Here is a 13,350-nt window from a genome sequence, read left to right as displayed (position 1 = left end):
TTTCAATATGGGTGGTATCCGATGAAAAAATGTAATTTTAAAATTAAAAAATGTAGCCAAATCACGGAAACTGCAAAGATGATTTTAATATCAGTGTCAGGTAAGAGTAAGATGCATGTCTAGATTTTTCTGCTCACTTATGGAAGTTTATTTTAAACAGCCACTTTTATAAAATCATGTGGAATTTACTTTTTTTTTTTTCTAAATTTGAATTATATCACAAACACTCACAAACACAAACACAGCACATGACCTTGTGTAATGCCCATGTTTACAAAAAAAAACAAAAAACACACACACTCCTTCCATAAAAACACAGATGTTAGCCCTGACCTAGTGAGCACATGAAATCATCAAATCAAAAATATTTATAAACATGCTCACAAGGTCCAAACCGAATATATTTCTATAAAACAAACAAGTAAATGCAACATCTTGTACAGGAAATATTCAGTTAGCACTAACCTTTATACTGCACACACAAGGCAATGCTAATTAAAAAAAAACGGTTAGATACAATTTCGTTGGTATTTATGTTCACAAATAACGTTAATTTACACATAAACATCTAAAACACATTTAACCTTTTTAGAGTTGTCAAAAGTACCGATTTCACTACCTAACGGTACTGAAATTTTAAAAATGTGACGCTTTGAGTGTTGTTGAGCGGATTCGTAAACACCTCTGATTGGCCATTGTGTTGACGTACTTTGGCTGAAAGTGAGATTGTTGAGTACTTGTTAATTTCTACATGTTTAAGTTGAAAGAATGTACACTGAGTGGTACCGGCAGTGCGTTCAGGGGAGCAGTGCGTTTGCAGCACTGTAGTGATCGTTCCCTTTCAATATCGGTCTCTCAACGTTGCATCAGATGCTGACGCATTGGGGAAACACCTTTGCCTGATTGAATCGCACTATTGTGTTGCAATAACTAAAGGCGTTCAAGCACCATTACGTCAGAATCTTTCTTCTTCATGCTGCACGTTAGAAGCCTTTTTCGCTGTAGATTCATCGCCGAACAAGTGGATTTACTCTGAAAAGAAATATACTCTTCGAGCATTCTTGTGAGAGCGAAAATGTCAATTAAGCCTTGCAACATCTGTGTGGGACCCATTGAGTTCCGTGTCTAATTTTGCTATGCTGCACCGCACTGAATTAAAGCGACAGCGCATTGTTCGCATTAAAATGAACATGTATTGATGCGAAAATCTAGTAATTTCACCATAGATACATAGAATTAAAGTCTACTCTGTTTAATATAAAGTAATGAATTGAATAAACGTTTAAATGTGCGGGGGGAGGGGGGGGGGGTATAATGCTATTCCATGTATTCTGACTTATTTACACTGTTAAAGAGTTGGATTCTCTAGCTAAACATGGCCAAAGTTTCAAAACATGAGTTGGACGTGCCAAAAATACTCTTCCAAATCCTCATAAGCTTCGCGGTCTTTTTTTCGAATATGGGGCTGTGTGACGTCATATAGGTCATAATTCCTTATACGGGCACTTCTCCCGGAAGAGCGTGCACGCACACGTCGACCAGAGCGAGAGCACGCCCATCAACGAGCGTTCGACTTTCGAATGGAAGTCATCGCCAGAGCTGCACAGGTCACAGGACTTCAGGAAATCAACAATGTCACCAAAGAAGTGTGTTTTTGGTTGTGAGGGAAAGATAACCTTGCTTCCCAAAGAACCCAGCATTAAGTGGAGCTGAGAGTTTTGTGCTCACGCATTACATTGATGCGTTCTCGATATTTGCTCGAGCCCTCAGGATCGGCGTTTATGGTTTCATATACAAGGACCAGTTCTATGCTGGATTTACAGATCGTTTGAAACTGAAAGATGGAGCGGTCACAGCGGTAATGATCCCAGTCATGAGTCAGAACCGCAGGTGGTGAGTTAAACTGTTTATATACATTTTTTTAGCTGACCATTGATAGCTTGCAGATGAATGCTACACAATCGCTGCGCGTGCTCGTCACTCATTAGCTCTGCTCACACGGCACGCCTCCAGGTGCTCGGCTGTTTTCAGAAAGACTCGGTACAGTGTATGTATCTTTTATAAATATGATAAAACTAAAGACTTTTCGAAAATATGAAGGATACACTACTACTCTATAGGTACTCAAGATTAACATGAGTTTGGCAGAAACTGTGTGATACCCCCCCCCACCACCCCTTTAACCTTGATGGAGGATGTGCTCAGTCAGTCAGTCAGTCTCTCTCTCTCTCTCTCTCTCTCTCTCAAGATTAAGGATTCAAATAGCTTTATTGGCATGGTGAAAGAAATCTTAACATTGCCAAAGCATTAATAACTCTTTACAATAAAATAAATAAATAAATAAAATAATGATAATAAAATAATAATAATGACAAAAAAAAATCATGAATAAAATACAATGGAATACAGATTGTTTTAAAAACAACATAAAAAAAAAACATAGCAATAAAAATGTTTAATCTTATAATAGAAGTGTCTCTAGGCATATAGTGAGTATGTTGGTAGTTCTGTCCCGCTGGAGGCTCTTTTTATTGTGCATATTCCGGGCAGGATGTGCAGTTCTGTTTCCACTTCATTTCCTGTGCAATGGGGACACAGCCGGTCTTCTTTTGGTAGCCAGGTCTGTCTGTGTCGCTATTTAGTGCCGTTGATCATCCTCATCATCATCCTCATCCTCATCCTCAATAAATAAAGTTCTTAATGTGAGGGTGCTAGCAGTGAGTGCGGTGGAGAGAAATCCCCCACAACTGATTGCAAACTGGCTGGCATTCAGATCTGCCTCCATTTTGTTAGCAACACCCAACTTCCAACAATCCAGTCAATTCCTGAAGGATGAAATCACTCCCACCCCATTTCAGATGCCGTTTCACTCGGATAGACATCACAGTAGAGAAGAAAAGACAGTAGCAACGTTTTAAGCCGACTTTAATCTTCATTATTTCTAAATACACCTCAGGTGATTCTCAGAATGCTTGCTGCAGATTTTCTTGTATTCGGCTCCATTCTATCAGGTTTGTCTTTTTATCTCTTTAAATTATGTATATATATATGTGTGTGTGTGTGTGTATATATATATATATATATATATATATATATATATATATATATATATATATATATATAAGTGAATTAACAATGACCCCAAAAATATTTGGACATTTTTGGACACTTCATATTTGAAAATGTCTCAAAATCATTGCATTAGATCTTCAAACAAATAAGTGGTGGGGGGTTTACACTATTTTTAAGAGTGTATATGAACATGTCCTATAAAGTGTGATAACCCGAAAGTTCATTTAGAAAGAGAACAAGCTTCATTGAGTGAAATGATTTGACTGAAAAGAGTGCTTGTGCTATTTTCTTTAATATAAATGTGTATATATAGCCTATAATGCTAAGACATGAAGCCTATAAATTGTTAAAGGGTTAGTTCACCCAAAAAATTAATATGTCATTTTAAATAATGTCATTAATGACTCACCCTCATGTCGTTCTACACCCGTAAGACCTTCGTTAATCTTCAGAACACAAATTAAGATATTGTTGATGAAATCCGATGGCTCAGTGAGGCCTCTATTGACAGGAATGTTACTGCACCTCTCACGATCCATAAAAGTACTAAAAACATATTTAAAACAGTTCATGTGAGTTCAGTGGTTCTATCTTAATATTATAAAGCGACAAGAATACTTTTTGTGCGCCAAAAAAATGAAATAACTTTTCAACAATATCTAAATGGGCCGATTTCAAAACACTGCTTCATGAAGCTTCTGAGCTTTATGAATCTTTTGTTTCGGATGAGTGATTCGGATCTGCTATCAAACGGCTACACTGCTGAAATCACGTGACTTTTGCGCTCCAATTCACTAATTCGATTTGTAAAGCTCTGAAGCAGTGTTTTGAAATTGGCCCATCACTATATTGTTGAAAAGTCGTTATTTAGTTTTTTTGGGGCACAAAAAGTATTCTTGTTGCTTTATAATATTAGAATACAACCACTGAACACACATGAACTGTTTCAAATATGTTTTTAGTACCTTTATGGATCTTGAGAGGTGCAGTAACATTGCTGGCAATGGAAGCTTCACTGAGCCATCAGATTTCAACAATATCTTAATTTGTGTTCTGAAGATGAACGAAGATCTTATGGGTGTAGAACGACATGAGGGTGAGTTATTAATGACATTATTTTCATTTTTGGGTGAACTAACCCTTTAAATGTGGCTTAATTGTCTAAATATTTTTGAGGCACAGTGTATATAGATATATATTATATTTGATTATAGCACATTTGTATTTCAGCTGCTTGGTGTCAGTTAATCATGAAAGCATTGTACCCCAAAACCCTAAACGCCACCAGCGGCTCCTGCCTTGTGATTCCCTGCCAATTCAACATTTCAAAGGAGAATGAAGTATTTCTTGACCGTTCACCAGTAGCAACATGGATACGAGGATCTCTGTGGCGAGTCTATGATACAGATCGTTTTACAAACGCTGAGCATCAGCTGGAACCTCAGATGAAGATGGTGGGGGACCTACGAAAGAAAAACTGCACTTCTGTCATGATGAATCTCACCAGCCTGCATTCAGATCGCTACTACTTCAGGCTTCAATCTGAGGGCTTTGATGTGAGGGCATCAATATCTGTGCAGATAAGTGTGTCAGGTAAGAGAGTGCAAATGTTTCAATAATAATTAAAGACACTAACAGCAAGTGTTTCCAGTTTAAGAGGTCCATGGCATCAAATCTTTGAAAAATGTTCCAGGTTTTAATGGGGCACATATTAGTAGCTCAACTAGCCTAGTTATACAACAATTCAATCAAGTTAATATCGAGTAAATTACAATTTAGGTCACACTTATTTTGTGTATCTTTACTCCCAAAACACAGTAGTTGTGTTTCATTCCTGAATTATCTGTTGTTCACTCAGTCCCTTGGTCAGAGATGGGCATAAATGCATGAAAATGTATTTAAAATAAATCTAAAAAATACCTCAGTTGAAATGCATCAACATAAAATAACAAATATTATACTGTATGGAAAAAAAAATTTTTTTGTATTTTGAAAATGCATAAAATACATGTGTAATTGGCCATTCAGTGAAGTATGACTATTAGGCTTTAGTATCTCTGGGCCTGTTCTGAATGCAAAGCATAATTTGGTGTGTACAACTTCTTAGAAACTTTTGTTTTTATTTCACTTGCCTCTACCTCCAACTTTTCAAAAAGACCGAGTGTGACGGAGGTGTCGTCTGTGTGCCATTTCTATACTTATTTATTTCTGACCAGGTTACACTGCAGGTTACACTTTCATACTATTATGAAAAATGTTTTTTAACTTTGGAATTTGAAGTATTAGATAGCTTAGATATTTGCACCACTATTTACAATGACACTAATAATTCTTAATTTCTGATAGGAATGCAAAATCAATCGGTAGTTATTAATAGAATAACGAGACACAAACCTTTACATTCAATCGTGTTTGGTCCCATTTAGTTTTGATCACAGTGCATACACATACAAACTTTTAGTCCCAAAGTGCACACATTTGGAGAAATACATGTTTATCTCATATTTGGCTAGATAGAATAGAAGCCCGGCCGTACGCCTGTTTTCATAATTACCGAGGTCACAAAATGTAGTTTGCTAGGGGGGTTCGGGGGCATGCTCCCCTGAGAAAATGTAGATTTCCCTTGTGTACACATGTGCATTTTAAGACGTTTTAAGGCCAAAAAAAATTGGATAACAATAGCTTTAAAACCATGTCAACAAATACATGCATGCACAGTTTTGAGGCAGCTTTAATCGCATGTTTGGTCATTTCATGACTCAACTTACAACAGAACAACGACGGTGCATGCTCGCGTACTTTCTTTTGCGCTTTATTTAAAGGTACAATTTGTAGGACCTGCCACTAGAGGGCGCACTACCAAAACAATAACAATCGCGTGGTTTGATGACGCTAAGAAGGTGCGTGGAATGATGGGATTTGTTGTCTTCTACCCAACCGCTGACGGCCATCAATCAGACGGAAAGATAAATCATGGATTTAACGGATGAGGTAAAGTTTTATAAATGTATAAACTATGGATCAGACGCGTCCTCGTGCGTGTATGCCCCATAATACTAATCGTGTTGATCGTTATAATGGCATACGTTTTCTGTAAAGATACGAATCAAAACAACTCACCTGTCGAGTAAAACACAAGCGAGATCGGCATCTCTTTCTAGGTGAAGTTTGTCGCGAAGCTCTCTCACGCTAGACACTACTTCCGCATTTGTCCACGACACTGTTGTCATGTGGTTTCTACATCAGTAAAGGTGGTAACAAAGAGTAATTGACGTCATTGACAGGCGACTGCACTGCCCCGTGTCACTGTTTAGAATGGCAATTTTCTCATGATTTACAAATTCGGTCATTAATTACCCTTGAGTCGCTCCACATGCCTAAGTTCATCGTTCATCTTCGGAACACAAATGAATATATTTTTAATGAAATCCAAGAAGTTTCTGTCCCTCCATAGAGATCCAACGCAACTGCCACTTTTAAGGTCCAGAAAGGTAGGAAAGACATCATTAAAGTAATCCATATGACTCCAGTGGTTTAACCTCAATTTTATGAAGCAACGTGACCGTTTTGTTTGCTGCATTACCCTAAGACTGCTTGTGTCGCGCTTGTCTCTCATTAGCAATCGCTCCAGCGGCCTCGTTCCACTCCAACATTACTTGTCCCTGCTCTGTTTCATACTACAGTAACATTAATCATCTCATCCATGAACATGATTTCTGCCCGAGTCCCATCCCGATTCATTTCGGAGTCATCAAGGTACGCCTTTGTTTTAGATAGGCGACCTCTAGTGGTAAAAATGTACATATTGTGCCGTTAACTGTTCGTACCTATAGTGTAACTGTAATCTTATCAATCAATAATACGGTAATAATACTTAGTAGTGCTTCCCACACATAGACTTTACCTGGGCGGGCCACCCAGGTACATTAACTGCCGCCTAAGTATATTTGGAGACATTTTTGCTTGTATAATTTTTATCCTCTTATACTTTTTTATCCGCCCGAGATAATGAAACAATCTGCGATTGAATAACTAGTGGAAAATCTCCCCTCGCCCTACGCATTTCGAACCTGCAGAGATGCGGTGGATACATCACAAAGGCAGTGCTTCAGGCCCCGTTTACACTAGTGCGTTTTAAAATGAAAACAATCCTCGTCTACACTGGTGTTTCCACAGCGTTTCAGAAACGATTCAAAGTGATTCCCAATCAATGAATAGCGCACATTTATGCCAAGCCATTGTTAATGAATTCGAGTTGATGAATTAAGACAATGTCTACTTTTTGGCCTTTATGTTTTAGAGAATGTTGCAAGAATGCGTATTTTATCTCTCTCATCTGAAGAATCAGCCCGCAATAGTGTAGACATTTCAAAATAAGAGTCCCTGTGTATTTCAGGCTGGTTTATAATTAAGTCACTTACTATTTTTTTTTTTTTTTTTTGGCCTTATTGGTATTTTGGTTACACAATAAATTGTATTTCATTTGATTTCAATTGAATTCATAGTAAACTATTGTAGTCTCTCTGGCTGGGATGCTCCCCCTCAGGAAGAAAAGACTAAGAACATTTGACACATATTATTCAATATTTACATTTTACTGTATCAGGAAAATCTGTGTCCCATTCACTGAGAGAGACACTATATGACAAAGCAAGGAGAATATTGTAATTTTGCATAATCTACAGTGCATAATAATGCATAATATTAGTATGTAATTAAATGCAATAGTAGCCAATGTAATTAAAATGAATTTCAATAAATAAAAATATTAAAAATCACATTATTTGTTGTTTGTCACATGTAGTAGACCATTTTTATGACGTGGGTAATTTTTCACCTGGCTACCACTGCAAGTATATTTCAAACCTGTGGGAAGCACTGCTTAGTATTTATTTGTATATTTAGTGCATCTTAAAATAAAGTGGATCCATTATTATTTGAAAATGCTTAGTTTCTATAAATGTAGATTACTCCTTCTCCTCTCCATATCCTGACAGATTCCTTGGCAGAGCCGCGTGTGATTATGCCGGTACTCAGGGAGGGTGAGGTGGGGAATCTGACTTGCACTGTTCCAGCCCCTTGCCCCAGTGCCACTCCAAATGTAACATGGGATCCTGCATTAGGTGGTAACATAACACAATGGACACAGCTGAATGCTGACGGGACACAGAGTGTTCAGAGCATTTTGAACTTCATCCCATCATTCCGTCATCATGACCTGAAAGTGAACTGTGTTTCCACCCATCTGCGAGATAGAGAGGACAAACCCCTGCTGAGCCACAAGACAGTCATCCTCAATGTGGAGTGTGAGATTTTAACCCAACACAGTTTGCAGCATTTCTCTTTTTCTGGTCGTTCTGAAAATACACACAGTTTCTTCTCTTTCTGACCCACAGATCCTCCTAAGGATACACAGATCTCTCTTACAGGCTCAGTCTGGCTTGGTAATAATTTAACCCTCACCTGTCAAAGTAATGCCAACCCTCCAGCGGCCCACAGGTGGTTCATGAAGAAGGAAGATATAGTGGAAGAAGTGGGTTCTTCACGTGTGCTTTCCTTTACTGTGGCTCATGAGAAAAGTGGGGAATACATTTGTGAGGCACAGAACCCACATGGTGCAGTGAACTCCACAATCCTACAGATCAATGCCCCAGGTCAGTCTGTGCTTGATTTTACAGGCATGCAGTACACATTATTTACCATAAAACAACTGCACTTACAGTTTAAAGGGGGGTGTAATGCTATTTCATGCATTCTGACTTATTTACACTGTTAAAGATTTGCATTCTCATGCTAAACATGGCCACAGTTTTAAAACACAAGTTGGACATATGACAGAGTATTTCTGTGCCAAATATACTACTTCTGGTTGTGGACATCTTTCGCCAAATTTTTTTTCGAGCATGGCCTGTATCACATCATAAAGGGTGGAATTCCTTGTATAGGCACTTCTCCCTGATAAGTGTACACACACACATCACCCAGAGCAAAAGCACGCCCATCAACGCGTTTCGTTCGGGATACGGAAGTAGAGAGATTTTTCAACAATGGCTGTGTCCCAATTCAGGGGCTGCACCCTTTGAAGGCTCCATACATCATCGAGGCAGTCTCATTTAAGAAAAATAACCGTTAGATTGCAACATAAGAAAGAAATTACAGTATTGTACACCTCACAATGAATGTCAGTCAATTTTATTACTGTTACTTTTATTAAATAAGACATCCTTGATGAAGTATTCAGCCTTCAAATGTGACCTCTGAAGGACGCAGCCTCCGAAATGAGACGCAGCTCCTGTCACCGAAGGAGTGTGTTTTTGGTTGTGAGGGAAATATGACCTTTTTCAGCTTCCCAAAGAACCGCGGATGAAGTTTGTTTTTTCGGCAAAGCAACAGAGTTGTGCGCGTATGTTTGTTTGTTCCTGGGAATTCGGTGATGAATGCTTTGTAAACAAGTCCCAGTTCGGGATTTGCAGATCGCAGGTGATGAGTAAAGCTGCATCAGATGTCTGTGTTTTGTTGGCAATCGCCGCACAAGTGCATAAAATGTGAATGACACAAACGTTTTTGTTCCCTTTTTATTTATAATGATGTTGCAGCTTGCAGACAATCTCTACGAAAAACTGCAAGCGCTCGTGACTCTTTAGCTCCGCCCACGGCACTGACGGCAGACACGCCTCCAGGAGCTCAGCTTTTTTCGGAAAGACTCGGTACAGCGTATCTATCTTTTATGAATATGATAAAACTAGAGACTTTTTGGAGATATGAAGGAAGCAATATTACTCTATATGTACTCAAGATTAACATGAAATTGGCAGAAACTGTGTGTGATACCCCCCCCCCCCCCTTAAAGAATGTTAAGACTGTTTCAAATAATGAACCAAAGCGACTGAGAAAAAAGATATTACATATGTTGAGACATTAAACAGATGTAATGAACAGGCACAAAGGCCATGATTTGCATGTTTGTCTGTTATCTTTGCTTTTGCAGGCATATCATTCACTGCTTTCCTCACAGTTTTGGTACTGTTCTCATTGCTTATATTTGCACTTACTATTCTGATTTACAGAAGGTAGGATCCTGCTAGATATTTAAGTTATATAAAATATTTTATACATTATTTGAGATAAATGAGAATGTTTTCCTTTTTTTGGTATATGCAAGTGCAAAAAAACAAACAGAAGTGTAAGTATCTTTTCTGCCATGATATGTTTCTCATGAAGTGAGTTGCATCAACTGTCAGATAGACAGACAAATAGATAGATTTGATAGATAAAATTATTATTTAATAGATAGATCAAATTGTCCCATAATTTACTCACCCTCAAGCCATCAGGTGTATATGACTATCTTCTTTCAGATGAACACAATCAGAGTTATATTAAAAAATATTCTGACTCTTCCAAGCTTTATAATGGTAGTGAATGGCGCTTATGATTTTGAAGCCCAAAAAAGTGCATCCATCCATCATAAATGTAATCCATACAGATCCAGGGGGTTAATAAAGGCCTTCTAAAGTGAAGCGATGGGTTTTTGTAAGAAAAATATCCATATTTCCATATATATGTATAACCTGAATTCCAGAAAAGTTGGGACATTTTTTAAATTAGAATAAAATGAAAACAAAAAAGACTTTCAAATCACATGAGCCAATATTTTATTCACAATAGAAATTTTATTTCTTTTTTATTTTTTACAATTTTATGCGCAAAATGAGCTCATTTGAAATTTGATGCCTGCTACAGGTCTAAAAAACGTTGGCATGGGGGCAACAAATGGCTGGAAAAGCAAGAAATTTTGAAAAGATTCAGCTGGGAGAATTAGCAACTAATTAAGTTAATTGATATCAGGCCTGTAACATGATTAGCTATAAAAGGGATGTCTTAGAGAGGCAGAGTCCCTCAGAAGTAAAGATGGGCAGAGCTGTGAAAGAGTGCGTAAAAAGATTATGGAATACTTTAAAAACAATGTTCCTCAAAGTCATATTGCAAAGGCTTTGCAAATCTCATCATCTACAGTGCATAACGTCATCAAAAGATTCAGATAAACTGGAGAAATCTCTGTACGTAAGGGACAAGGTTGAAGACTTTTATTGGATGCCCGTGTTCTTCAGGCCCTCAGACGACACTGCATCACTCGTCGGCATGATTGTGTCAATGACATTACTAAATGGGCCCAGGAATACTTCCAGAAATCACTTTTGGTAAACACAATCCGCCGTGCCATCTGCAGATGCCAACTAAAGCTCTATCATGCAAAAAGAAAGCCATATGTGAGCTCCGTCGTGTCCCGTGGGCCAAGGCTCATTTAAATATGGACCGTTTCAGAGTGGAAAAGTTTTCTATGGTCAGACGAGTCCAAATTTGACATTCTTGTTGGAAATCATGGACGCTGTGTCCTCTGGGCTAAAGAGGAGGGTTCCAGCGTGTTATCAGCATTCAGTTCAAAAGCCAGCATCTCTGATGGTGCATGTTTTGGAAGGCACTATGAATGCTGAAAGGTATATAAAGGTGTTAGGACAACCACAAACTCTTCACCAGCTGGAAACCAATATCAGGCAAGAATGGGACCAAAACTCCAGAAACTTATAACCTTGATGCCCAGACGTCTTCAAACTGTTTTGAAAAGAAGAGAAGATGCTACACCATGTTAAACATGTCCCACCCCAACTATTTTGAGACCTGTAGCAGGCATCAAATTTGAAATGAGCTCATTTTGTGCATAAAATTGTAAAATTTCTCCGTTTATGTTATCTATGTTCTGTTGTGAATAAATTCCATCGCTCATGTGATTTGAAAGTCTTTTAGTTTTCATTTTATTCAAATTTAAAAAATGTCCCAACTTTTCCAGGATTTATATTTATTACAACCTAAATTTTAAAAAATAACTTTTAAAAAATAAACTGAACTTACACTTCAAGTATATTTTTCTAAAATATAATTTTTAGAAAATATACTAAAGTACAATTATTTTAAAGTGTGTTAAAAGTTGCATTGTGAAAATATGATACTAATATACTTTTTATATATTTAATGATAGTACATTTTTTGTTAGTATATTTGCAGTGTACTATAGAAAAAGGGAATATATTTAAAATACAATAAAGTATACTTTTTTTTCACTAGGGTAGTTATTATAGTTTATATATAATTTAAATGTGGATATTTTTCTTACGCTTCGCTTCAGAAGGCCTTTCTTAACCCCCTGGAGCTGTATGGATTACGCTATTTTGGGCTTCAAAATCGGGCACCCCATTCACTGCCATTAAAAAGCATGGAAGAGCCAGGATATTTTTTAATATAAAACTCTGATTGTGTTCATCTGAAAGAAGATAGTCATATACACCTAGGATGGCTTGAGGGTTAGTAAATCATGGGATCATTTTCAGACATTTAATAGACATTAAATAAAAGCTACAAAACTCCAGTTTGAGGTTTTTAAGGGCAAGGCAAACTAAATTTGGTACTAATACCGTATGAGGTTCCAAAAGTGAGTTAACTGCTTTGTGCTATACATTTGTCCTTGTCTACAGTCATTGCCTACTTGTTCAGATAAATTATATGTTGATATGTTTGTTCTCTGTTTATGTCACATTGTTCTGTCATCCTTACTGTAGACTGCTTCTGTCATTTAAATATATAGAGATAGAGATGACAGAAGACAACAAACATACAGAGAACATTCACATCAACATACTAATTTATCTGAACAAGGAGACAAAAACAAATGTTCAAAAGTACAAAATACAAATACACAAAGCAGTCGACTCAATTATGGCACAAATGGGACCTCATAATACTGGGCTAATACTGCACTGTCACTTAAGTGTTACACCATTGTGAGTTTATCATTGTTTTCAGAAAAATGTTCTGTTGTGAGAGAATTATCAAAAAGCTAGCAGGGTGTACAAGTTCGCAGCTCATTTATTAATGCATTTCAGGAAACAAAGCAAGATGAGGAAATTTACGCCAATGTGTCTTCAAGTACAGAGAAAAGCCATCAGCTTCAGTCAAAGGCATGTGGAGATAAGGCCATCTACACCATTAACCCTGAACGCACATTCAAAAATAATCTCTCCAACGAAGACATCTATGCAAACTGTTGAAGTGAGAAGTGGAACATTTTAAACAACCTTTCATGGATCACCACTGAACAATTAGTCTACTTTCTGTATGCCAGTAGTGATCATTTTAATAAGCTTCAGCATATGTAAACTTCACATCTATATATTTGCTACTTCTTTTCTCCTTTTAAAGAATAAAAACTCTCCAATAATTCAA

At 37.3% G+C, this 13,350-nt stretch overlaps 1 protein-coding gene across 2 annotated transcripts; it reads left to right on the top strand.

The window, feature by feature from the left end:
- Window positions 1-2,557: 2,557 nt before the first annotated feature.
- LOC125254041 (myelin-associated glycoprotein-like) lies at window positions 2,558-13,350 on the top strand. 2 transcript variants are annotated; one of them, XM_048168400.1, is made up of 6 exons: window positions 2,558-3,011; window positions 4,303-4,665; window positions 8,070-8,378; window positions 8,469-8,726; window positions 10,061-10,142; window positions 13,011-13,350. In XM_048168400.1, the coding sequence occupies exons 1-6, from the start codon at window positions 2,969-2,971 to the stop codon at window positions 13,195-13,197; spliced, it is 1,242 nt and encodes a 413-aa protein (XP_048024357.1). In that variant the 5' UTR covers window positions 2,558-2,968; the 3' UTR covers window positions 13,198-13,350. The 2 variants fall into 2 exon arrangements, with proteins under 2 accessions (XP_048024357.1, XP_048024358.1); XM_048168401.1 differs by lacking the exon at window positions 10,061-10,142 and having other exon boundaries at window positions 2,564-3,011; window positions 13,011-13,160.

The sequence above is a fragment of the Megalobrama amblycephala genome, linkage group LG19 (genome assembly GCF_018812025.1).
Source record: "Megalobrama amblycephala isolate DHTTF-2021 linkage group LG19, ASM1881202v1, whole genome shotgun sequence".
In the NCBI taxonomy this organism is placed as follows: Eukaryota; Metazoa; Chordata; class Actinopteri; order Cypriniformes; family Xenocyprididae; genus Megalobrama; species Megalobrama amblycephala.
The sequence above is the reverse complement of the archived record's forward strand: the minus strand, read 5'-3'. Positions and strand labels throughout refer to the sequence as shown.

Bases quoted from the DNA above. Each gene is read 5' to 3' on its own strand.
- LOC125254041 (XM_048168400.1), top strand. From the start codon at position 2,969: ATGCTTGCTGCAGATTTTCTTGTATTCGGCTCCATTCTATCAG. The intron at 8,379-8,468 runs GTGAGATTTTAA...TCTGACCCACAG, and splicing joins AGTCATCCTCAATGTGGAGT to ATCCTCCTAAGGATACACAG. The intron at 8,727-10,060 runs GTCAGTCTGTGC...TTGCTTTTGCAG, and splicing joins CCTACAGATCAATGCCCCAG to GCATATCATTCACTGCTTTC.